The sequence below is a fragment of the Lygodium microphyllum genome, chromosome 28 (genome assembly GCF_053477565.2).
Source record: "Lygodium microphyllum isolate KBCC chromosome 28, Lygodium_microphyllum_v1.1.10, whole genome shotgun sequence".
Taxonomy (NCBI): domain Eukaryota; kingdom Viridiplantae; phylum Streptophyta; class Polypodiopsida; order Schizaeales; family Lygodiaceae; genus Lygodium; species Lygodium microphyllum.
The window spans coordinates 2,375,670-2,401,915 of record NC_141162.1 but is presented as its reverse complement, the minus strand read 5'-3'; the positions used below and the strand labels follow the sequence as shown (position 1 = coordinate 2,401,915).

Below are 26,246 nucleotides of genomic sequence, written 5' to 3'. Positions count from 1 at the left end.
GACTGCAGAGGAGAGAGAAAGACTGCAGGAAGAGAGAGAATAAGAGTGACGAGGAGAGAGAAAGACTAGATTTAGAGAGAGAAATACAGGAAAGGTGAAGAAGCCATAGAAGCTGTGAGCAAGAAGGGAGGAAAAGATTGTAAATGTATTGATTTGTCAAAAAGATATGAAAATTTACAACTTCTCTCCTTATATACCAATGTTTGTGTGACATGGCATATTATCAACATTCTAACTATTCCCAACTTCTTACAATCCATCCCTTCCCAAAAGTTTTGTCCTCAAAAACAAACCTAGAAAGAGGTAAAGAAGTGATGGATAGAACAGAGTACTACTCTGTTTTACAGCTTTACAAATGGGAAATGAATGAAGAATTATCATTACAAGGGCTGAATTTGAAGAACGGAAAGAGGACCCAACTATATACATGACTTGAAGTACTTCAGAAGCAAATGGAGCCATAGAATCTTCAACAAATAGTTCCAAAAGAAAGTAGACAACTTGCTGAATAAACAGTCCCTGCTGGATCAAATCTGCCATAACTTTTGATAGAAGTGTCCAAATAAGATGTACCACATATCAAAACGAAGCTCTTGAAGAGTACTTTAAGCTCATGTGGATAGCTTAATTCTGAAAATGAGGTACGATAAAAACTGTTCTAAAACAGCGTGCTGTCCTGAACCAGTCTGCATCAATATTAGCTCCATAAGCGATAGGCATCAGCCACCAATGTATCCCTCAAGTATGGATACTCATCCAATATTGAATCAGGTCTCCAAGAAGCCTCTTCAGAGGGTAAACCTCTCCATTTTATCAAATATTCCACAATAGAACGTGATCGAAGCTTCTTTTCGCGCTGACCTATAACAGCCTCTGGGATGTACTGAACAAGACCATCTTCATCAATAGGTGGCAGCTCATCAACTATATCCACTGGATCACCATAATAAGGCTTGAGCTAACTAACATGGAAGACGTTATGAATCTTTGTAGAAGAGGGAAGCTCTAGTCTGTATGCCAAATCTCCAATCTGCTTAAGGATCCTGTAAGGGCCATAAAATCTGTGGGCAAGCTTATTACTGGATCCATCTTTCAATGTAGAGTACTTAGATTTGGGCACCTTCAACAAAACCAGCTCTTGTTCGTGAAACTCTAAAGGCCTCCTCTTCTCATCAGCATACATCTTCATTTGATCTTGAGCCTTCCTTAGGTTCACCTTGCATTGCTGAAGAAGGGTCTGCATTCTTTCCAACTCTTCCTTCCCATGAGGATTGATCGTTTCATTAAAAATGACTGTGGGTAAGGGCACCTTGTAACCATACAAAGCCTCAAAGGGTGAAACTCCTATGCTCGCATGAGTGGAATTGTTATAAGCAAACTCAGCCAAGTGTAGCCAAGAATCCCATGAGGTTTGGACATCATAGCAAAAATGGCGAAGATAAGTCTCCAATCATTTATTAACTCTCTCTGTCTGTCCATCAGTTTGGGGATGATAAGCCGTAGATGGAGCCAACTTGGTACCCATAGATGTAAATACCGCTTGCCAGAAGTTACTCATAAACTTTGAGTCCCTATCATGGACAATCACCTGCGGTAATCCATGTAATCTGAAAATATGCTCCATAAACTGGTTGGCCACTTGAGAAGCAGTAAACTGAATTTTTGTTGGAATAAAATGAGCTACTTTGGCGAGTCTGTCAACCACCACATAAATACTATTCCACCCCTTCTTAGTAGTAGGTAAGCCAGTGATAAAGTCCATAGTAATATGAGTCCATTTACCCATAGGAATAGGCAATGGCTGCAACAAACCTCCTGGCTTATGGGTGCTATCCTTATTTTGCTGACAAGGCATACACTTCATAACGAAGTCCTTGACATCCTTCCACAGTCCTTTCCAATAAAAGCTCTTACTGATCCTGTCATAAGTCTTGAAAACTCCCAAATGTCCAGCTAAAGGCGAAGAATGTAACTCCTCCATAATTTTCTGCTTGAAAGAAGAAGTAGAGGGAATAACAATCTTGCCCTTCCACCAAATAAGACCATTTTTAAGATGGTAATGTGAGTTTTCTTCCATAAGACCTTGCTGTAATTTCTGAAAGATTTGGCTGAATTCCTCATCTAAGAGATAGGCCTCCTGTAATTCTTCAATCCAATCACTATGTAGTTCCGTCATGGCTGACACTTTGCAGGCCCACATACGAGAAAGAGAATCAGCCACTATGTTATCTTTGCCCCTTGTATGAGTGATGTCAAAGTCATAATTTTGTAATGTTGCTACCCATCGTCGTTGCTTTGGAGTGAGATTTGACTGAGTAAGGAAATACTTGAGTACCCGATGATTACTATGTACTCTGAATCCGCTACCATATAAGTAATGGTGCCATTTCTTGATTGCATGTAGGATAGCCAACATTTCCTGGTCATAAACATTCATGGCCATCTCCTTATCTGTAAGCTTACGGCTTTCAAATGCAATTACTCCATGCTCCTGAAGCAAAACAGCCCCAATGCCACGGCCACTAGCATCACACTGTATAGTGAACTCTTTGGAGAAATCCGGGCATACAAGGATAGGAGCAGAAGTAAGTAATTCCTTTAACTGGTTGAAGCTGCTATCTGCAAGAGCATCCCAAAAGAAAACCTCTTTCTTCAACCTGTCAGTTAAAGGGGCTGCAATTGCCGCATAATGCTTAATAAATCTGCGATAGAATGAATATAGACCAAGAAATCCTCTAAGAGAGGTAGTAGTAGTAGGCGTTGGCCAATCTTTTATGCATTGCACCTTCTTGGGATTAGCCTGTATTCCTTTTTCTATATGTCCCAAGTATTCCACTTCAGTCTGCATGAAATAGCACTTCTTCTCCTTAGCAAAAAGCCTATGATGTCTCAACACATCAAAAACCTTCCTCATATGTGACAAATGATCCTGTAAAGTCTTGCTATAGATCAAAATGTCGTCAAAGAATACCAGGACAAACTGAAAGAGGAAAGGTTGCAGAATCTTATTCATCAGGCTTTGAAAGGTAGCTGGAGCGTTTGTAAGCCCGAATGGCATCACCAAGAAATGGTAGAGCCCACGATCAGTCCTAAAAGCAGTCTTGACTTCATCACCCTCTCTCATGCGAATTTGATGATACCCTGATCTCAAATCAATCTTCGTGAAGAATCGAGCCCCCTTAAGCTCATCAAGCAAATCATCAATCCTGGGTATAGGATACCTGTTCTTCACTGTTATCTTATTGAGATCCCTGTAGTCAATGCACATTCTAAAAGATCCATCTTTCTTTTTGACTAACAGGACTGGGGATGCATAAGGTGAAGAACTTGGTTCAATGAATCCCATTTCAAGAAGCTCTTTGATTTGCTTGGCTACTTCCTCTTGTTCACATTTTGATAGTCTATAAGGTGGCTTATTGATTGTCTTTGAGTTGGGTTCCAAATCAATGGGGTGATCCACCGCTCTCTTAGGAGGCAATGAAGTAGGTACTTCAAATAAATCTCTATACTCCTCAAGAAGAGCTGTCAAGGCTGGATGGTTTGCTGAATTATTGGGCTGATCCTGTGTTTCTTTGTTCAAATGCAAAACAAATATCTGTGAGCGCTTCTTGTACTCTTTCTTGAGTTGTTGAATGGTGATAAGCTGAAAATCAGATCTACTAGGGATTCCCTGTAAACAGATGAGCTGTCCATTGAAGAAAAACTCCATATATAACTGTGAAAAATCCATAGTAATCTTGCCTAAGGTCATCAACCAATCACAACCAAGTACAATATCTATGGGCCCCATTTCCAAAGTGATCAGGTTTACTTTGACTTCAAAATTTTCAGCCATCTGCAAAGAAACCTGTGGGCAAATCTGTGTGCTGATTTCCTCTTCACCATTAGCCACTTGTACTCTAATGGGCTGCTATAAGTCGGTGGGAACACAATTCAACTTGTACATAATGGATTTATTGACAAAACTATGGGTACTGCCACTATCTATCAAGATGAACACTGGCTTTCCACATATGCTTCCCTTCATACGAAGTGTATTAGGGCTCTTAGATCCCATCCAAGCATCCATAGAGATAGAACAATTAGTAGCAGTAGGCAACTCATTACAAAATCCACCAGGATCAAATGGAACATCTCCGTCTAGATCAAAAGGAAAAGAGTCATCTTCAAAGTCTTCGAAGACTAGCATACTCTGAAGCTTTGGCTTGACATTCTTGTATACACACTTTGAAGCATGGTCATGAGTATACTTTTCTCCACATTTGAAGCATAAGCCCTTGTCCTTTCTTTCCTTGTAAAGATCCATGGGAATAGATTTGGAATTTGTAATGGCTGAAGTAGACTTAGGCTTGTTATCACCCTGCTTAAATTCAACCCTTGGACTGTTTGCTGTCCTGAAATTGCTTTGAAGCCTAGAAGCATTAAATGGAGGATAAGTTGGTACTCATAAACTCCCACTAGGCATATGGTTGCTGCCATAAATGTTACCAACTTATCCCTGCTTTAAAACAGTCCTTGGCTGTCCATAACTTGGCTTAAATGAAGACTCTTTCCTATACTTTCTTCTATAGCGCTCTACAAGCTCAATAGCCTTGAAAAGTGAAGTAGGATTTTGCACCATAACATCAGCTGACAAGGATGGTTCTAAACCATACATAAACTTATGTAACTTGGCCTCATCACTGATGCTTTCCACATACATGGTCAAGTTGAGGAATTGGTTTGTATATTCTCTTACACTTAGGCCCCTTTGTTCCAAACCATACCATCTTCGTGCTAACTTCTCTTTTTCAAGAGGCGAAACAAAGACTTCAGCCATAAGTGCCTTGAAAGCTTCCCAATTCTCAATAAGTACATTCTCTTTCTTGATATACCTCCACCAAGTGTGGGCAAATCCTTCTAAGTGCAAGGAGGAAAAGTGTATCTTCATATCATGAGTTTTAGGGAATATGTCAAAGTAGGACTCCATCTTAGAGGTCCATTCCTCTAATTCTGATGGTGAAGATGACTGGCCATTGAATTTGGCTAAAACAATTTTGTCCTAAAATTCTCTATCATGGAAGGGTTGCTGTCCCAAAATTGGCTGATCAGGATTTCCAAGTACATAACCTCCATATTGGGACTGAAATCTTCCAACAGGTGGCTGAGAATTACCATGTAATCTTCCTGTTGGTAAAGCACCGCTAGAATTCTGAGTATGCAGTCCAAAAGCTTGAGTATTAGCTCCATTCAAACTGCCCAAATAGTCATCATGCCTTTATAAAGCTTCTCCTACTTCATACTGACTATTTGGAATGCCTCTTCTTCCAATGATCCCATTTCCATGACCATTCTGGTTAGATGGCTGAAGTGGGACTGAAGGGCCACTATTTGAACAAGCTTTCTCATTAACTTCCTTTGATGCCATTTGCAACTGCATAAATTTTACAATTTGTGCCATGAGTTGTTCGTTGGATTCTACCAACTTATCAATAGAAGCCTTGGTCTGATCAGTAGATTGAACCATCTGCTCCATTCTTGACAAGATGGCCTCATGTCGTTCTCTATGTCTCAGTTCATGGGCACACAAGGTATCAGTGAGTATAATGATTTCTCCTTGTTGTTGAGGCTCTTTAGGGTTCTCTTGAAGTGCGCTATCCATCATGGAATCCCTGATTTGCTGTGCATAGTCCTCCTGGACCTTATTTTTGCCTTTATGTCCTGCCATACTAGTGCAGTCCTGCAGTACCCCCTGTCAGTAAAACGGCTATAACTTTGGCTAGGAAACTCCGATTTCAAAATTTTTTTGTGCAAATCGAAGCTAACAATGCCCTCTTCGAGATGAGCTATAGCACGCTATAACAAGTTTAGGACAGAAAATTCTGTAACTGAATTTCAGAGTCTGAACTGTCCAGTCCTGCACCCTGTTTAGACCTGTAAGTGCCATGTTTTGACCTTGTAATGCAAGAGAGTAACCTCAAATGGCTACCAAACCCTGCAAAGGGGTATATGGGACCTGTGGGTACCCTGTAGTACCTGCACCTGTGCTTCAGCAATGAAGGGTGTACCTGTATCTACCTGTAAATACCCTGTGGGTGACCTGTAAATTCCCTGTTTTACCCTGTTTTAGTCCTGTAGGTACTTGAGTCGTTGGAGAGTCTTCAATCTTCAATCCTCCACTCACTCTACCTGTGTGAGGGATAAAACAACATGACAGGCTCCCTACACGGGCTCCGAATCACCGGGAGGTGGGCAAAGTTCCCCCCGGGTCGGTTGGTTGCACCCCTTCAGGATCTTCGATAGTGAGGGAGGGTCACCTCTCTTTTGTCCCACTATCTCCCCCGGCATCCACCTTTTTCCGGTGTGGGAATATCAACATGGCAGAGGCTAGTGTGCTAAGCAATCAGCATGATATGCAATTCAAAAATATCCATTCAACCTTTCATGAGATGCAATTGATTGGGATAAGAAAACTTGAGATGGGAGAAGGGTTTTACCTATGCAATTCAGTGACTCACTGATTGCTAGTACTTACCCTTTTACAATTTTCCAATTTAGGCAAAAGAGAATCAACCAATCAATTGGATTAGAGTAAACAAAGGCACCAATCAATGTATTCAGTCAATAAGATTCAAGTGTTATGCTGAAATCTCAGATTGAGGCCTTTAATTCACTGATTGAAGCTAATATGCATTAGGCAAGCATTGCATTCATGAATAGATGAATTCAAGCAAAGGTTGGCTGAGAATTTGATGAAAATGTTCAATTCTTTAATCTCTCAGTCAAATGGCTTAAGCTCAGCAATTGGATTAATGAGAGAGATTAAAAATTGAAGAGAAATACCTTGACATGGCTGAAAATGACTTGCCAAATGCTTGATAGGGCTCCCGGTTGTCCAATGTTAGCAAAATAATCCATAAGGCTTGCTTATCTGATGGTTGAGACCAATCTTGAAGCTTCAAATGCTTGAAATTGAAGCATTAAACCCGTTTCCCCCAAATTTTTGCTCCATAGAAGCTCTTGATCCTCAATCTTTAGCCATCCCGTGCTTAATCCTTGCAATTTGTTGAAGAATCCTTGCTGAAATGATTCCACGGGCCAAAAGGATGAAGAATCTTCAAGAAATTGTCAAGAATTGGAAGCTTGGGCTGAAGCTTTCATGGCTGCCCATGGACTGTTCATGTAGGGTTTCAAGAGAGTGAAAAGCTGAGAAATATAGCTCTATTTGGAGTAAACACACCAGAACCTTGAAGGAATCACTGCCAATGATGAAGTAGAAGCACCATAGCTGAAGATTAGCTGAGAAATTATGGAGAATAGGGCTGGAAAAATCAGCGCAAAGTTCGGGCTGCTGTCCAGGCCACGTGGCAGCTTCAACAGGGCATGAAATGGTGCTCTACTTGTTGCATTTGATGTCTAGAGTGCCATTATGCAGGCCATTGTTGATGGAGAGCAAAGATCAGTGAGAAAAGAAGAGATCTCAGCCAACAAACTACATGAAAGCTTGGGCAGAGCTTGAAGAAAGAGGAAAGGAAGACCTCTTTTGAAAAGTAACTGTAGTTTAGTCTCTAACTAAGCCCGGTTAACCATCCTTTACCCTAGTTACCTCCATTTTTGCATGAAATTTGATGACGTCCAGCCATTTAAGCCTTTACCCGCCATATCTGACCTTGGATATCTCCAGATGTAGTCTTTTGCTAACTGTAGATGTCCTGCAGCACTCCACTAGTCACTGTCTTGTACCATTTTTGTTTGAAATTGGTTTTGAAATAGGAAAATAGGAGTGAAAATGGAAGAAAATAATGGATCAAAGACTGAAGCTCTGATATCACTTGTCAGAGAGAACTAGGGAGAGAGAAAGAGGAGAGAGAAAGACTGCAGAGGAGAGAGAAAGACTGCAGGAAGAGAGAGAATAAGAGTGACGAGGAGAGAGAAAGACTAGATTTAGAGAGAGAAATACAGGAAAGGTGAAGAAGCCATAGAAGCTGTGAGCAAGAAGGGAGGAAAAGATTGTAAATGTATTGATTTGTCAAAAAGATATGAAAATTTACAACTTCTCTCCTTATATACCAATGTCTGTGTGACATGGCATATTATCAACATTCTAACTATTCCCAACTTCTTACAAGAGCTCAATTTCCTTTCATCTTCTATCTAACTAAATGAAGCTTACTATTTATGGAAATGGAATTGAACAAGGTATAACTTCTACTTGTAAGGGCGACATGGATAATGACTAGGGAGTGTTGTAGATACTTGTGACACAAGTATATGTAGTAGGCCATGGAAGTCCCACTGGAGCAATATATGTTTCATGCTAGAGACCTTTTGCCTTCAATCAACTGATTTGGTAAGAAAGTTAAGAAACTTTCCTAATCCATCATTCATCATAATATGCAAGTATCTACAATTGCTAGTAAAACTTTTTTGATGGCTATATACACCCCGTGAAGATTGGCTTCTATTTATACCAACATACACACAAATCACATCACAGATAGGGAGACACACCCCCAAGGAGCATACACAATTACAAGTGCTTGAGGACCCCGGCCTGCGAGAAACCTCCAACATTTGTGGCCCCTACTTCAACCATCTACCCCAATGTGATACAATTGGATCTAACCCCCAGCTATAACACAAAGTTTCCTTCTACCTCATTCTCAAAGGTTTTTTATATTTTATCTCAAATGTTGTGAGTGTCCTTGTGGATATGGAAATTTATTATGCAATGCTTCAAGTCTCTTAATTCAGGATAGCATATCTTAATCTGCATAAGCACTTAAAAGGGAAGTTTTAATAAATTAAGATTTTGAATGCACATTTAAATTGAAAACAAATGTAGTTTTATGGCTATGAAATTTTTACAATACCTCATTGGAAAAACTCATCACATTTATAAATTCTTTTTGCATGTCTGTATACACACGTGTGTGTGTGTGTGACTTTAGATTAATTATCTCATGTAACCATGGACAATATAAATATTTCTTTCAAAAATCTATGAATAATGGAGCTAGGGGTATCTAGTATTATCTAGTACAAAATTTGATGAAAATGGGTCCTTAACATGGGTTTTTCTTCATTGGTTCCCCACATTGATAAATAAAAACATGTTAAAGTCCTCTTCATCGCTAGGTCTAGTTGCAAGTCACACTACTATTATTTGCAAGGTCATTAATGACTTAATGACATTAATATTGACATGCAAGAGGAACGTTGGCGCCAAATTAATTCTCCTCATCTTCTTCTTCCTCTTTTTTTTATTGATCTGGAGCTGGCTTGAATCGCCTTGAGCTCTCATGCATATTCCCGCCCTCCAGCTTCGCTCTCGCAACAATCAATATTGTAGTGCCCAAATATAGCGCGCCCTATGCACTGGCACTGTGATCAGTGACCTGCACGCGCTCTCTCCTCAACAGTGATCATCAGCTTAGCGCCCAATATATACGTCTATCGGCCTGATTTGATTGGGCGCGCGACGCATGCTCCTAGGCGCGCACTGTCGACGTCGCCGACTAGCAGGTGACCTTGTTATAAGTGGTGCCCTGCCTGCCAACAAGCGCCGCGCGGCAACTCGTAAGAGCGAACTGCACTCGGCGGCCAGCAGCTCTGATCTCGGCCCGACGTACTCCTACACTCCTCCATCGTTCGGTAGCTCTGATCCCATCAGGACTACCCCATTGACCTACTGCCCTCCCCCGTGAAAGTCTGGCAGCTCACGGCCATATTTGTCCTCTTACTCTCCACCATATTCCCCCGGTAGTACTTTGCCGTCGTCCGGTATATAAGCTCTCCGCCCGTCGGGACTACACCGACCTACTGCCCTCCCCCGTCAAAGTGTATCAGCTGATCACCATATTCGTCGGCGTGGCCCTGTCGGCGTGGCGTGGCGTGGCGTGGCCCTCCCCCGTCGATCAAAGTCTGGACGCAGCTCACCATCATCGATGTGGCGTGGCCCTCCCCCGTCAAAGTCTGGGCGCCCTCCCCTGCCAAAGTCTGGGCGTGGCGTGGCCCTCCCCCATGATCAAAGTCTGGGCGCCCTCTCCCGTCAAAGTCTGGGCGTGGCAGTCGCGGGAGTTATCGGCATTGTCCTGAAGAAACGGCACGAGAACATCCAATGGAGCCAGTTCGGCAAAGGCGTTCGAACTAGAGAAACTTTGTAAGGTCTTTATACTTGTCTTCCTCATTATTATACACTTGGTCATGCGCGTGATTGCTTGATTTGTAAGGTCTTTATATTTTCTCTAACACACGTGCCTAATTTTGGGGGTTCTTGTGTTGCCAATTCAGGAAAGAATTGATCTCCTCCTGAAAGTAACTCCTCCCAATGGCTAGCTCCTCCCAACAACGGCCTAGCTCCTGACGTCTTGTGTCTCTCAACCGCCCATTACGCCTCCAACTCCAGCCAGGTATAACCAAACTTGACTAAGGATAATTAAAAAATATATAGTTTGAAATGCTTTTTTAACTAAAGTGTTTTAATGTTATGGTATTAAGGATAATAATAGGGGAGTTTTTGAATTACCTAACACTAAGGATAATAGGATGTGATTTCATCAATTGGAATATGAAAAAAAAAATTATGTCAATTATTTTGCTTGAGCATTCGCATGCATTGTATACTAGTGTATATAATAGGTTCACTTTTGTACATCAATTCATGTAGATTTCCATGGTTCACTATCTATTCAATTAAATTCCTCTATGTCTTGCAATGATATTGAAATTGTTTTTTTTCTAAAGAGCTAATTATGGAGTGATACTGGTCTTTTTTAAGATTTAGTTATGGGATGGATCTAATGAAACAACTAAGAATAGAAATGCAAAGCATTTGATAAGTGAAATCTCCAAGATGCCTTAGATAGTATTACACTTTTGTTGCATAAGAGAATTTAACTTTTTTTAATGGTACACTTTTGTTGCATAAGAGAATTTAAAATTGAAGATTACATGTCTCTTAATTAGTGACCTTTGCTTGTTTGAGGAGGGAGTCTAACCATGCTTGGGAAAGGATAACTGTTGTGATGGGCCTTTGGCCCTAGGGACACGATCTTCCTATCCAAGTAGGGTTTAGGGTTCTCTTGTTTGCTTTTTATGCAAGGTTTTCTCTTGAGCATAAGTTTATTATAGCAAGCTCCAAGTATCACTTGTTTGAGGAGATGTCTAACCACCAATGTATGTCCTTGCTTGGAAAATGAGCCCATCAATGTATGTCCTTGATATTTTTCTTGTAACTCCTTTTTCGTAGAAACACCTCTACTAGGACCAATAAGTAGCTTGAGAACCAACACCTTCAATAATGTTGAGATCAGTGCTATGTTAATCATAGATTCCATTCAATTTTGTGAAAATTTCACAATAGATATTCGTCTTGATGCATTGAAAATCAACGCAAAGTGCACTAGCTGCTCAGTCATTCTACTATTGCTCCTAAGCTCAATGACCATCAATCAATGCTCAATAGATCTCCTTGAAGCCCTCAAACAAGATTTGACGAGAAAGGTCAATGCACACCTTGGAACGATGAAGAGTGGGCTACCATGAAAGCTTCAAGTCAAGCTCTTCTTCCGAGGTTGAAGCAAGGAGTGAAGAATCTCCTTGAATGCCTACTTTGATACTAGTTGCATCCCCCAACATATTTTATACCCACAAATTATAAGCGGTTGGTCCCAATATAAATTTGCATCTAGAAAGAAATCTCATCTTGAAAACCAATATAATACAATATGTTACCTTCATACTATAGAGAATACATGGGGTAGAAGGGATTTAGTCTACCTACTTCTTTTCTATAACATCCATGAAGATTCCTTGCTTTCAAATGAACGAGTACCCTTAACCTTATGGTTTATAGACATGTAACCCAAATAATTTCACTCAAGAGAGTTTCCTTAATGCCAAGGATCCCACCTGCTAGATTTGGAGTATGGGGTTGTCCCAAAGTATCAAGTTATTTTATGTTGTGTTACAACTCCGAAGAGCGTTTGACTTATAAGAAAAGTAATATAAGAGTACTATGGGAGTCAGTAATATTGATTAGATATAGCGTTAATGACCAGAGCCTTGTACCTAAGTCAAGTTTATATATATTAACTATAAGGTGTTTTGATGACATAGGAATAATGGGGCATATCGTATTAGATTGGTCATTATATGCCAGTATTTACCAATATCCATCCCAAATATATAGAGGAGACACAATGAATTTCCTAGAAAAGATGTAGATATCTAGAGTATATTTGGATCTAAAGCGGAAGTTGTTGGAGCCCAAAATGGGGATGATGGGACCCCCATCTCTTTATAAAATTTTAGCCAAATTAACCAACTTACCATTGATCTCAAGATGTCAAAGAGGACAAAAGAACTTAAGTTCATCAAAATGTTTATATTTGGTGATTTACAATATGATTAGAAAAAGTTTATAGAAGGGAAGTTTATCATGAGAAATTATTGGCCCTATGAATAGATAACCAAGGTCGTCTAGCCTAAAAAAATAACCCTCATTGCATGGAGTAAATACAATGACCATTGACTATCTTAGTATCCTAATATTTCTTGGAATTAAAAAATTTTAGAACCACATAAAGATCCCCTACTTTTCTTTTACAAAACTTGAGGAATTTGATGGTTGCAATCCTAATCAAGGATAATAGGACCAATAAGTAGCTTGAGAACCAACACCTTCAATAATGTTGAGATCAGTGCTATGTTAATCATAGATTCCATTCAATTTTGTGAAAATTTCACAATAGATATTCGTCTTGATGCATTGAAAACATTGATAATATGATTATTTAGCATGTTTAAGGGTATGTTCATGGAATGTTAATGCACTCTACTTAAATGGATTATGCCTTCAAAAGCTAAAAGTAAAAATGGAGCTACCACTAACTCTTCTATGCTGCATAAAATTCTATGGTATTTTGGAATGAGGAATACTCATGATTTTCCTATAGTAATCATCCTAAAATGACTTATTTGAGGAGATGTCTAACCATGCCTGGGAAAGGATAACTGTTGTGATGGGTCTTTTTGGCCCTAGGTACACGATCTTCCTATCCAAGCAGGGTTTTGTAATATCTCCTTTGCTTGTTTGAGGAGATGTCTAACCATGCTTTGGGAAAGGATAACTGTTGTGATGGGCCTTCCTTTTTGTACAAACACCTCTACTAGGACATACATTCTTGTTCTATCTAAGTAGGATTTTGTAATCTCTTGTTTGAGGAGATGTTTAACCATGCTTAGAAAAGCAAGCTTGAAAACTGAATTTGTTAAGAGATTATATAAAGTTTTAATTGAATGGTATTCTTGTGGCACAGATGGCAAGTTCCTCAAGTGATATGAGAAGATGCTCATGCTTATACAAGTGCTCAAAAACTAATCAAGGATGGCAGATGGTTAGTAGAAGTACTTTCTACCATCATAGCCGCCAAGATTTACTTGGTAATATGCATAGGAGGACTGGTTTACAAAATCCAAACTTGACTATGGCCCAAGATGAGGAACAATTAACTGAAACTATAGATGGACCCACAGAGAGGAGACAAGTTTGGTGCAATTGCATTTTATACTGTCATGGTGGAAGATATGTGGTTCCTTCTACCTTTGCTATTCATCAACAATTAAGGTTAAAATATCGAGACTTGGTACTCGAGATAGGATTGACACCACAATGCAATGACAACAATAGTACTTTCAATGCCTATGGTGACAGGTCTCCAAGTATGATAAATCATCTTAATGATATAATAAATGATGTTCATGATCACGGAGATCATGCATATAGTGACCCAGATCAACATTGTGAGGATATACATGAACATATGGATATACATGAAGACGTTGATCCAAGTAGTGCAGATGTGGATGGTACAGAGTCCTTATTATGCATCCAGATACTTGAGAAGGTAATTGAGTTACAAGCTCTTTGGGATAAACATAGAATATCTATTACAGCTCAGGATGAAATGCTTCAACTTTTGTTTGGTGATATGGGTGGCCAGAGAGTTGGAAAACGAGATAATGAGCCTTTGAAACCAAGCTTGAGTAAGCTCTTGGTTCAATTGCCTAAGACATGGGATGGGACCTTAGATGGAGTAAGGATTCCTGCATGTTGGGAGCAATTGATTACAATGTACAATGGACTTGGAATGATTCAATCTCAACGCTATAAGATTTGTGGAGGTACACATGATAATCCTCATGAGATAGAGCTTTTTGAGCCTAGTAGAGAATATCTATATGTGGGAAATGTTGAAAAGTGTTTTTGTCCAAGAAATAGAAGACAAAGCATCTTGAAACGTGATTGCTTGATTTGTTCTTCCAAGTGTCCAAGGTGTCAAAAGCCACGAAAGGATATGCTTTCATTTGACTATTTACCTATTAAGAATCAACTACAACTTTTAGTAAAAAGTCAAAGCCTTTGCCATGGATTTTTACAAATGTGGCGCCACAAGGAGAGATGGCTTGGACATGCTGTTTCTATGTATCCAAACTCATCCTTTGAATTTTGGAATGGATCAAAATGTCGTGAGGTCCAAGATTTCTGGAATCCAAATGTTGAGTACGAGTTACCTATCATCTGCCAAAACTCAAGGTGTAATACTGTGTTTTCCACATTTCCAAGAAAATCAGAAACACTTCGGCATGGATGGAGTGAATCTACCAAGGAGTATATATTTATATGCAATAAGTGTCGTACTTTGAATAAACACCATCAACAGTTATGCAAGGTACATATTTCACTAGTTATCTTTTCAAAATATGTATACCAAATCTACTTGTGAATACATGGAATCATACTAGTTATTGCTCTATGCGTATTTGTACTAAATTAATTTTTTATGTAGTGAGAGCCTTGAAACTTTGCTCTACTTCTACATTGGGATGGATTCCAAGCTTCTCGAACAACTCAAAAAGACTCTGGTGCAGTAGAAATTATGATTTTAAACTGTGGAAAAAGGTCTAGGGTTGGGATTCTTCCTGTATTATTTTTGCCACTAAGTAGCAAGAAGTTGATTCGCAATTCAAGCTTTGCATTCGGGATCATTTTGAGACCATTAATAAAAGAGCTTGAGGAGTTATTCATTGAGGGAGTAAATGTGTTTTATAATTATCCAATTGAACATATATTTGATAATTCCACTCAACAAACACAATTTTGCAAGATACGTACAATGTTAATGATGGTCACAGGTGATCATCCAGCCCAATGCAAACTTGGAATGTTTAAAGATGGAGGTCAATCCTTTTGCCGAAGGGACAAAGCTCAAGCTACCTTGGATAGTAATAACTCATCATTTCAAGGTCGCTATATTTATGATGGAAATAGATATCAAGCTTGGTATCCTCCATAAAAACGTACCATAGAAGGAATGAAAGAAGCACTTGTACAATACAAAAAAGCATTCACACAGATTGAACGAGAATGTATACTCAAGGAAACAGGATTATCAGGAGAGTCTATAATGTGGAGATTGCATGATCTATATGGTTTCAATTTATCATTGGATTTAGTCTATGATTCAATGCATATTTTTGCATTGAATGTATTGGATGTAGACAAAGAGAGAAATAGATGCTTGTGTTGAAAAAGTATTTTCCCTCGCTCCACAATCCATTCGATATGGTCATTGGCCATCCACTCCAAGTAAATACCATGATATTTTTAAGGCTGAGGAGAATCAAAAGTTCATCCAGTGGTGCTTATGTTGAGATATCGAGCTCCACTCGTGATATGCCAGGGTGACCGTTGTGCATTTATGTCACCGACTTGTCAGTTGCAGATGCGGTTGGTACACCGCCCATGAATAATAGCTAGATGACAGCTATCCTTATCTATTCTAGTTCATGGCTCAGTTAGTATGCCACCTTAGTTAGTTGAGTTTGGTTTGAGACCCATATATAGGGTTCTTCTATTTCTTTGTACTTGAGTTCTTTTTGGCTTACACAACTAAGAAGAGGAAAACTGTTTTCAGCCTCCACATTTGTGTGTATTCTCCTATTATGCAAGCAAGAAAGCTACAAGTGAGACTCCTTCCTTCTCTCCCACAATCTTGACATGGTATCAGAGCCTTGTTCGTGGTAAGGAGCTCAAGAAAGCAAGCCAAGCTCGCGGTGTTCTGGTAAGAGGAGCAGTGTTGCTTTCATTTTCTGTTTTGGGAGCAGATCTCTACAGGGAGTACAACCGAAAATTGCAAGAGTGCATTGTCTCAGGTTGAGACACCCTTCGCGGTGAAGCAAGAGGGCAGTATATGCTGTGGGCAAGGGCTTTAGCCCTTGGCGACCCTGTTTTTTTTATTTGAGGCCATTTCGGGGCCTGTTTTGGAGGCGGAAGTTTTCTGCACGCACTTAGGAAAAGGCCCAGTTTTATGCTGTGCAACCACTGTTCTACAAGTCGATGAAAAGTTACTGTAGAAATTGCATCGTATGCTTGTGCACAGAGACATTGGGAGTTACAGAATCATCCTTGTTGCCTGTTGATGCAAAATCGTCACTAGGAAGTGACTGTGTGGTCAAATACCACTTTCGTCAGTTTTGCAGATTTGCATTTGTGAGGTTGAAGCTGTGTTCTTTGCAGTGACAGAATTTTTTGCAGTGTTTTGTAATGGCGTCTGATTCTCTCTCACAGATTGTCACTGAAAAGCTTGACAAGAACAACTTCCAAGCATGGAAGTTTAGAATGACGAATTTCCTTATGGGAAAATGATATTGGGAATTTGTTGCAGGAAATGAAGAAGAACCAGTTCTTCCTGATGTTCCCAATCAACAGCAAATGCAGGCATTTAAAGCATGGCATGAGAGAGCCAGGAAAGTTATGTACTGGCTGTCTATCAACATTTCAGACTCTATGATTGTGCATATTCAAGATACAAGTACGCCAAAGGAGGCATGGGATACTTTGTCAAAAATGTATAGCACAAATAAGCAAGCCAGGAAAATGCAGCTCAAGCAAGAGTTGCATAATGTGCAAAGAGAAAATATGAGCATCAATGACTACCACATGAAGGTGAAGAAGATTGCAGATGCACTTGCTTCCATTGGGTCGCCAGTGGAAGATGATGATTTAGTTTCTGTGACCTTGAATGGTCTAGGAAAGGATTATGCACAGTTTCGAACATCCATTTCCGTCCGTGAAAGATTTCCTGATTTTGAGGAGTTGATTGCTCTTCTAATTTCTGAGGAGCAGAGAAATGGTGGTGCAACTTCTTCAGGAGGAACTTCAAAAGAAGCTGTCTTCTACTCAAATGCTGGAAGAGGTAGAGGCACAGGTAGAGGAGGCCGATCTGGAGGCCGTGGTAGAAATCAGAATATGCAGCAAACTCAAGAAAACTAGTCCTATGGAGGAGGACATGGTAACTCTAGAGGTAGGGGGAGCCAAAGAGGTCGTGGTGGATGGCAAAGAGGCCAAAATGTAAACAGTAATGTTGAATGCTACTACTGTGGTAAAATGGGTCATATGGCTAAAGACTGCTATAAAAAGCAGAATGACATCATGAATGGAAAACTGCAACAAGGGAATTATGCATCTTCTAGTAGACAGGGTGATGACAGAAATGAGCATTTGTTTATGGTGCAGGACATGAACAGTTCTGTGACAAGTGCAGAAGAAAGCAACGATGTATGGTATGTTGACTCAGGTGCATCAAACCACATGACAGGTCATGTAGAATGGATGGAGGATGCAAGGAAAATGGAAAAACCAGGATTTGTGGAGACTGGTGATGATACTGCACATCCTATTGTGCAGATTGGAAAAAATCCTTTGTCTATGCAGGATGGGAAAAAGAAATACCTGTCCGATGTATTTCATGTCCCGAATATCACCAAGAATCTGGTTTCTGTTGGTCAAATGGTTGAGTAGGGCTTGCAGGTCAAATTTAATCCTCATGGATGCTTTGTTGAGGATATGGAAAATAAAGGTCGCTTGATAGCAAAAGGAAAGAAGAAGGGCAGAATGTTTACGTTGGATGCAGACATGTTTGAATTGAGTGTAGCAATGTTTGCACATGGGACCGGTGTAGTTGTAGATATTGATATCTGGCATAAACGCATTGGTCATGTTAATGTACAGTGACTTAAATCAATGCAGGCCCAAAATATTGTTGCAGGATTGCCTAAATTCAAGGTTGCAGAAATGCATAAGGTATGTGAAGCCTGCCAATTTGGAAAACAGGCAAGGAAACCATTTCCTAGACATGTTCAAGAGAGTAAGAAGCCATTGGAATTAATCCACTTTGATGTGTGGACTACTAAAGCTGTATCTCTTGGAGGCTCTCATTATTTTGTCACTTTTATTGATGACTATAGCAGAAAAGTTTGGATGTATTTTATGAAAAAGAAAAGTGAAGTTTTTGGGCATTTTAAAACTCTTAAAGCTATGGTTGAAAAAGAAACAGGCCTGTAAATAAAATGCCTAAGGTCAGATGGAGGGGGAGAGTACCTCTCAAATGAGTTTGCAAGGTTCCTGCAGGAGCATGGCATAAAGCAGCAATATTCATGCAGTCATACCCCACAACAAAATGGAATTGCAGAAAGGAAAAACAGGCATATTGGAGAGGTATCTCGTGCCATGCTCAATGAAAAAGACTTGCCAGATTTTTATTGGGCGGAGGCAGTTGCTACATCAGTCTACATAATGAACAGGACTCCCACCGCAGCAATACATGGGATGACTCCAGAGGAGAGGTATACTGGTAGGAAACCAGATATTTCTCATTTGAAAATTTTTGGTTGCATTGCCTATGTTCATGTGCCAGATGAGTTGAGATCCAAGTTGGATCCAAAAGCTGAGAAGTGCATCTTTATTGGTTACTCTTTGCAGCAGAAAGGGTATAGATGCTATAACCCTTCTACTCGTAAGTTTACAGTGAGCAGAGATGTTGTTTTTGATGAGATGAGTAGCTGGTATAAACCAGTAAATGTGATTGATAATGTAGATGCACAAAATGGTAATGCTGCACAGAATTCACAGCAGCAGTCACAAGATATTAGTGGACCTGGAGCGTCCTCTAGCAGTGGTTCACATTCTTCGCCATGGACAGGCAGATTGAGATCAGGAGAATCTTCTCTAAGCAATGCAAATAGTGGTATGCAGGTATCACGAAAAGGAAAAGAGAAGGTAGATCAACCCATGTTTGATGTGAATGCAGGTCACTCTTATGTGGATGGTGAATCCAGTGGCTCAGAATAGAGCATTGATGATGAATTGGGTATTCCTTCTATTGTTACACCTGGAGTAAGGAAGACCAGGGATGTTTTGAGAGCACCTGGGAGTGAACCTACTTTGCGCAGGTCTACCAGAGTTAGGTATCCTGTGGATAGGCTGAAATATGATGGATTTACAGCAATTCACTATGCATATATGGTCAAAGTGATACAGGAACGAGAACCCACTTCTTTTGAGCAAGCCATGGGAAAAGAAAAATGGGAGAAAGCCATGGATGAAGAAATGGATGCCTTGGAAGCAAATGCTACATGGGAACTGGTACCTTTGCCTAAAGGTAAGAATGCAATTGGCTATAAGTGGGTTTATAAGGTGAAGCACAATGCAGATGGTTCTGTGAACAGATACAAGGCAAGATTAGTAGTGAAGGGGTATGCACAAACATATGGCATTGATTATGAAGAAACATTCAGTCCGGTTGCAAGGATGGCAACCGTAATAGCAGTCATTGCTATGGCTGCATCAAAGGAATGGTCTTTACATCAGATGGATGTAAAGAATGCCTTCTTGCATGGTGATTTGCAAGAAGAGGTATATATGGAGCAGCCAGCAGGTTATGTGCATGCTGTTCATCCTGAGTTTGTTTGCAGGTTGAAGAAAGCATTGTATGGCTTGAAGCAAGCACCTAGAGCATGGTCTGACAAGATAGGACAGTATCTTGTCACTATTGGCTTTCAATTTGAGCTATGTTGTTGGATTGGTAAGTTAGTTTATGCAGGCTCCAAGGAAACCGCATTTGGATGCAGCTAGACGCATACTCAGGTATGTGAAGTCCACATTGCAGTATGGACTATTTTATGAGACTGGGGTTCATATACAGTTGCATGGATACACTGATGCTGATTGGGCTGGTAGTATTTCTGATAGACGATCTACCACTGGATATGTGTTCTCTTTTGGGAGTGCTGCAGTCACTTGGAGCAGCAAGAAACAGCCTACAGTTGCCTTGTCGAGCACAGAGGCTGAGTACAGGGGTGCAGCAATGGCTGCATGTGAGGTAGCTTGGTTGCATAAGCTACTTTATGATATGCATCAGTCTATAGATGGGCCAGTTGTCATTTATTGTGACAACATGAGCAGTATACACTTGGCAAATAAACCAGTCTATCATGCTAGAACAAAGCACATTGAGGTGCATTATCACTATGTGCGAGAGAGGGTTTTACTAGGTCTTATTGATCTAGTTTATGTCAGCACAAGTTCTTTAACCAAGCCCATCGGGCATGCCAAATGCAAAGGTATACTGGCACGCCAAAGACCTCCCTATTGCAAAGAGCAAAATATAATGAACCTCCAATCCCATGCACAATGCAACATAAAAGTGCCATAAATAAACAATTAATATGGAGAAATACTTTATAGATGGCTTACCTAATAGCTTGTATTTCTGCAAGCGCATCATCTACCATAAATGCATTAGGTTGCCATGATTTTTTTGCATCAAACATTCGATCCCGAAAGGCTAGTAATCATGCTCGAATGTCAGCCATGGTGCTCAAAGATGTAATGACCCATGCAACAAGGGCACCATTACGACGAGAGTCAAACACCAAGATGGTGTATAGATGAAACTGCAGAAGACCATTCTTGTTAACATTAATAAACTTTTTTCAATGAACAAAAAAATTAGTGTAAATTTGTTTTCTAATACTATACCTTATATTTGTTAGTTCCAAATGTGGCATCCATTGCCAACAATCCATTGTTCCCATGCACTTTTGTCATCTCTAGTTGCCAATCAGTTTGCACAACGAGCGCAAATGCATTCCCTTTTGCCTCATCAAAGAGCTGATGAAAAAAGGTTTGGCTCTTATTGGTAAGGACCCAATTGTGCACGCTGCGTGCATCATCCTGGTCTGTTTGCAAAGTGACAACTTCCAACTTTCTTGATATATTTAAAATATCCCGCAATGTAAGAAAAGTATCTCTTGTGGTCTACAAGATACCATCTTTGGCATCCCTTTGCGTTGTGTCTACATGTTGTTGCAAAACTTGTTGCGGGGTATACCCTTTGTGAAGCATGTCACAGATCCATGATTTCATCCTCACTGATAGCCATGGTGCAAAGGCCATCCTTGCATTGGACTGTCCAGTGTATAGTGCACCATGACACACATTTCATTTTGCATCAACATGCTTGTATTGTATATAATTCAAATGGCAAATTGTGGGCCAAAGATATAGTTGTGTAGCCACAAAGTGGCATTGACAACCCACAGCATAGGTTTGGGACTCAACCCTTCGTTTTCCGGTCTTCTTTTGGATTTTCATGGATGGTGGGTTATCACAGCATCAATCGGACCAAAGTTACACCAAAACCTATGGAAAAAAAATAAAATATAACATTCAATGGTATTGCACAATGTACTTAGATTGATTTGAGTGTGCCACTTTCCGCTTTTAAAATATGGATTCACCAGATACGCTGCATATGACTATCTGGCATCGGACGTAGAAGTTTGCCTGGTGCATTCTTTGAGGTCCATTGCTTGTGAAATCCAGTTGGAGCATCCTTTCTTTGAGATTCACCGCATATGAAATCATCCAATCGGTCCCATGGAATGTACGTGATGTTTTGGATGTCAAATTTTGATGACGGATTTGAACGTGCCTCCCATTGAAGATTTGAGGCATCAAAGGGACCAGATGGAAGATTTTGGACATAAATTTTTTGATTGGCAATAGTGGATGTGGAATGGTTTACATTGACGGGAATCATGGTGAGAGGTAGAAATGGTAACTTCAGAAAATAGTCAAAATGTGTGTTTTGTTACGTGTGGGTAGCTTTGTTACATTGCTAAATAAACGGGTAGAAATGATAGCTTGATGGATGACTGTTAGAAAGGGAAATGGAGGAGGGCGCTATCTTGAGAGAAGAGGAAGGAGAGCAGATCACTCTTTTGAGAAATCCAACTAGTGTTGTTAGGGGAGCCGAAACGAAGGAGTGATTCTTTTTTGAAAAGTTATTCTTTAAAGTTAGTTTTTAAACGGAGGAGTAACGACTCAATTAATAGAGGGAGAGTGGGGGGTGGAATCGTAGCTGCAGGTTGCAGGCTGCAACACTGTCAAACGTAGACCCCACGGGCCATGGATGCAAGCTCAATGCCATCCACCATCCATCTTATAGTTAATCTCAGTTTTACTCTGAATGTAAAGAAAAGAATGGTTCGCAAGTGTAGGGCCTTTTTGCAGCCTCTTCATCCTAGGTGCACAAAAGACAAGAAACCCCGCTTGAAATCTATCCTGAGGCGCAGAGATATGGCAACGTGATTTTGGCGAGATAGAGGAGAATAGCTTTGTTAAAAGCTTTTCAAAGCCTTACGCTTTTTTAAGAAAAAGCTTCGTGCTTTCTAGGTGGCCGCATGGTGCTGAAGAGGATATGAAGAATTGACACAAGGAACTTTCAATCATTCCCCACATAGGCAATTTGGTGAAATATAGGAAATTCTCCAATATTTCCTATGTAGACAAGTACGTATTCCCCATCTATAACTAGGAAATTGCATTCCCTACATCTTATAATAGGGAATATAGAGCATTTCCTACATTCCTTTGAAAGTCCCTACATTCCCTACATCTTATAATAGGGAATGTAGAGCATTCCCCACATTCCTTTGAAAATCCCTAAATAAGGAATTATAAGGATGTGATTCCCTACTTTTATGTAATAGGGAATTAAAGGTACAATGAGGATAAGATAAAGATGATGTTGATCACAATTCTCTATTTCTCAATTCAAGTTGATAATGATGGTTTCGAGAAGGTAAGGACAAAGGTCACAAGAAACTCTAAACCACTTACTATATAGAAAGTTCACATTATAACTAGGAAGATTACTAACCAAACTAGAAGAATGTAGAATTTTCTAGTTATAACTAGATAATTTTGCCATCACTAGTCTCTTCTAACTAGTAACATCCTTTTCCTAGATAGTATCTAGAAAATTGAAGCCCTATCTAGCAACATTATCTAGCAAGTTATTGTGTAACTAGTAATAATATCAACCTAATTAGAAAATTTTACTTTTTACTAGTCATAACTAGCAAGTACTATCCTCTAAGTAGGAATTATAGATATTCTATCAAGTTAACTTGGAACTCATGATTTTTCTAGGTATAATTAGTAAATAAATATTCATTGATTAGACATTTACATTTGTATAATACTTACTCACAGGTAAGCTTTTCACATTGACACAAAAGCAAGACCACAATTGTTGAAAGGTAATCACAATAACAAAAAAAAAAAAAAAGATGTTTAGTACACATGAATAACACAAACTATGTGGCCCCAACAATAGAGTCATTGCATTTAGCAACAATAACACTTACAATGTTGAGCAAAGTACATGGCCACATTGACCAAGCATATATCATGGCCATGACATCCATCTTATTGCAAAGCTCATGATTATATTAGTGAGAAAAAAGCATATTGCACCAACGGATTAAATAGAAACTCCACACACTAACATCATATTCCCTACTGTCCAAATGAACAAAAAGAGCAAACATTCAAAGTGCAACCACACAATCATATATACCCCATCATGAAAATTAGATAGCCATATTAAAAAGGAAAGCACATTACCAAGTGCATGACCATATTGGTCATGGAAGTGCACATGGAAAAAAGAACCACCAAGGCAAAGCGCGTAGCCATATTGAGAAAAAGCTAAATTGCATTGCCCAAAACATGTGGCTATAGAAAATAAAGCAAACTACATTGCTAGTTGTATGATGAAATATTATCACCTTTCAAACTAGCACTAAACTTATAAACTTCATGTCTTAACACAAAAATATAAGTACCAAGGATTCTAGTGATTGCCAACTATTGTAGCTAGCTCTATGTGGAAGCTTGCAACATGATAGATGGGAAGCTACTTTAAGGTTCACTATGAGGTGACTTGAATAACAAGAAGGCTACACCTAAATAGCCTTACAAGGGTGGAAGTATATTACCTTTACAAAGAACTAGTGCTCCAAAACAAAGAAATCCTCATTGGATATTCTCATTTTATTAGGGTTTGAAGTTGAGAAATTCCATAGAAAAGTATCGATGGGAGCATATCAAATTCTCACCAATCTCAAAGGTAGGTGAAATAATTCAAACAATGTAGAAACTCTTGCAAATTCTCAATGGAACATTGAAAGTGCATCATAATAAAAGGAAAACATAAGAGGAAAAGAAGAACAAATTAAGATTGGAAAAATTTTGAATTTATCTTTTGAGAAAAAATAAGAGAGCTAAAAGAAAGGCATGTTTTTTGTGCTAAGAACATGCTCAACAAGGCCAATATTAAAATAGAGTACTATAAAAAGCAAGGAGGGGAGGAAAGCATGTTGGGCTATTCTCTCCTATACATCTTAAACCTTCCATGTTGGGTAAAAAACCATAGGTTTGAATCTCTACAAGAGAGGCTGAACCCCTAGAGGATCTTAATGTACTCTCCGTGAGGATTTCAATCATGCTATGCATTTGGCAATTCAAAAATTATGATGTGTGCAATCTTGTGTAGCAACTTCTCCTATAGGCACCTATTTGGCTAGTATCATCTTGTGGTCATAACAAACATCAAGTGTAACATCCATGACAAGTCTATTTATGCTACCCTCTAATCCCTCCTAACTTGCTCCAGCCCTTATTCCTATAAGTCAAGCCCTAGAGGTAATTCAAAGCTCCCAAAAATCTTGGAACAACTCAAGAAAATTCATGAGCACTATCATATCCCTTCTCTACCCTTAGAAATAATAGACACATGAATTTTTAGCAAGACCATTCATATATACTTGTGAAGATCATATCCCAACGACTATATTTATGGCCCCAAAAAACATTATTACGAATATTTTAAAATTACTCTATGAAATTATCATTTCGTCTAATTATAACAAATATTTTGAAATTATTCTCTAAAATTATTGTTTTTCATGGAACAATCTGACAAAATTTTTATCATTGTAGTTCAAGCCATTGGCATTTCCATCCCAATATGCCTTAACATCCTATAAGATGCCAAAATACTCACTAGTGGGTTGGGATCCCATGATCTTTTAGGAGATAGGTGTTTTTTATTACATGAGTGTTTGAGAAGGCAAAAGGTCAAGTGACCCTATTATATAGGATACCTTTAATGCTGAGGGAAGCTTATCATGGCTCTAAATTAATAAGTTCCCTACTGTGTGTTGTTGACTGAAGTAGTGTAATCATATACAACCCAATCTTATGGGGTTGGAAGCTCACATCCTAGGCTAGAAAATTGTTTTCTCTGTAGGGAGATGGATTTTATACTACTTCATGGGATGGTGTTTTTATATATTATCTTTTGTGCAATAGAATGTTGTTTTCCAAAGTGTTTGTTATGCGCTAGATGTTGTGTTAATGGACCCTATGTAACATGATAATAAAAGGAAGCTACTTTTTTATGTTGTAATAGTATGGTACCTTTGCTAATTAGATAAGTAAAATAAATCCCATCAAGGAACGTGAGAATACCTCAATCCTGATGACCAATCATCTATGGCTAGATGGACCTAATAATTTGGGTAGCTTTTCTAAACATTAGATGGAGTTATTAATACATGATCCTCCAAATTCAGTAGGATATATATGAGGTTCAACTTCATTTTTGGGGGGCTAATGTGAGATGATGCCTTATCTGCAAGGGGATCAACATTTTATTATCTTCCACTTCTCACTCTCTTTGAACCAAGTGCCAAGGTCATTCACCTTCTTATGTGCAACCAAATGGTGCGGAGCTGTAGAGCAAGAAGGATGCAGTTCCTGCTGTATATGTTGATTTCCTCTAGATTGTCGCCTCCAAATTGCTGAGCTGTGCAACCTCATCCAGAGTTTGGAACGTACCATACATCCATAAGCCTGTTGACAACAGATTATTCAAAGGCAGCACAGGTTGGTTGTATCTTTTGAGAAACTCTGCTACAATCTTCACGCTCAAGGTGTGCTAGTGGCCAATATTAAATGAAGATCATTGTAACTTCAGTTATGCTTTTGCATGTCTTAGACATTGTGGATT

General features: G+C 39.4%; 1 protein-coding gene across 1 annotated transcript; it reads left to right on the top strand.

Moving 5' to 3' along the window:
- The first annotated feature begins 13,469 nt into the window (after window positions 1-13,469).
- On the top strand, window positions 13,470-14,916 carry LOC148011129 (uncharacterized). The gene is made up of 2 exons (XM_087669892.1): window positions 13,470-14,578; window positions 14,832-14,916. The coding sequence occupies exons 1-2, from the start codon at window positions 13,470-13,472 to the stop codon at window positions 14,914-14,916; spliced, it is 1,194 nt and encodes a 397-aa protein (XP_087526018.1).
- The last annotated feature ends 11,330 nt before the right edge of the window (window positions 14,917-26,246 follow it).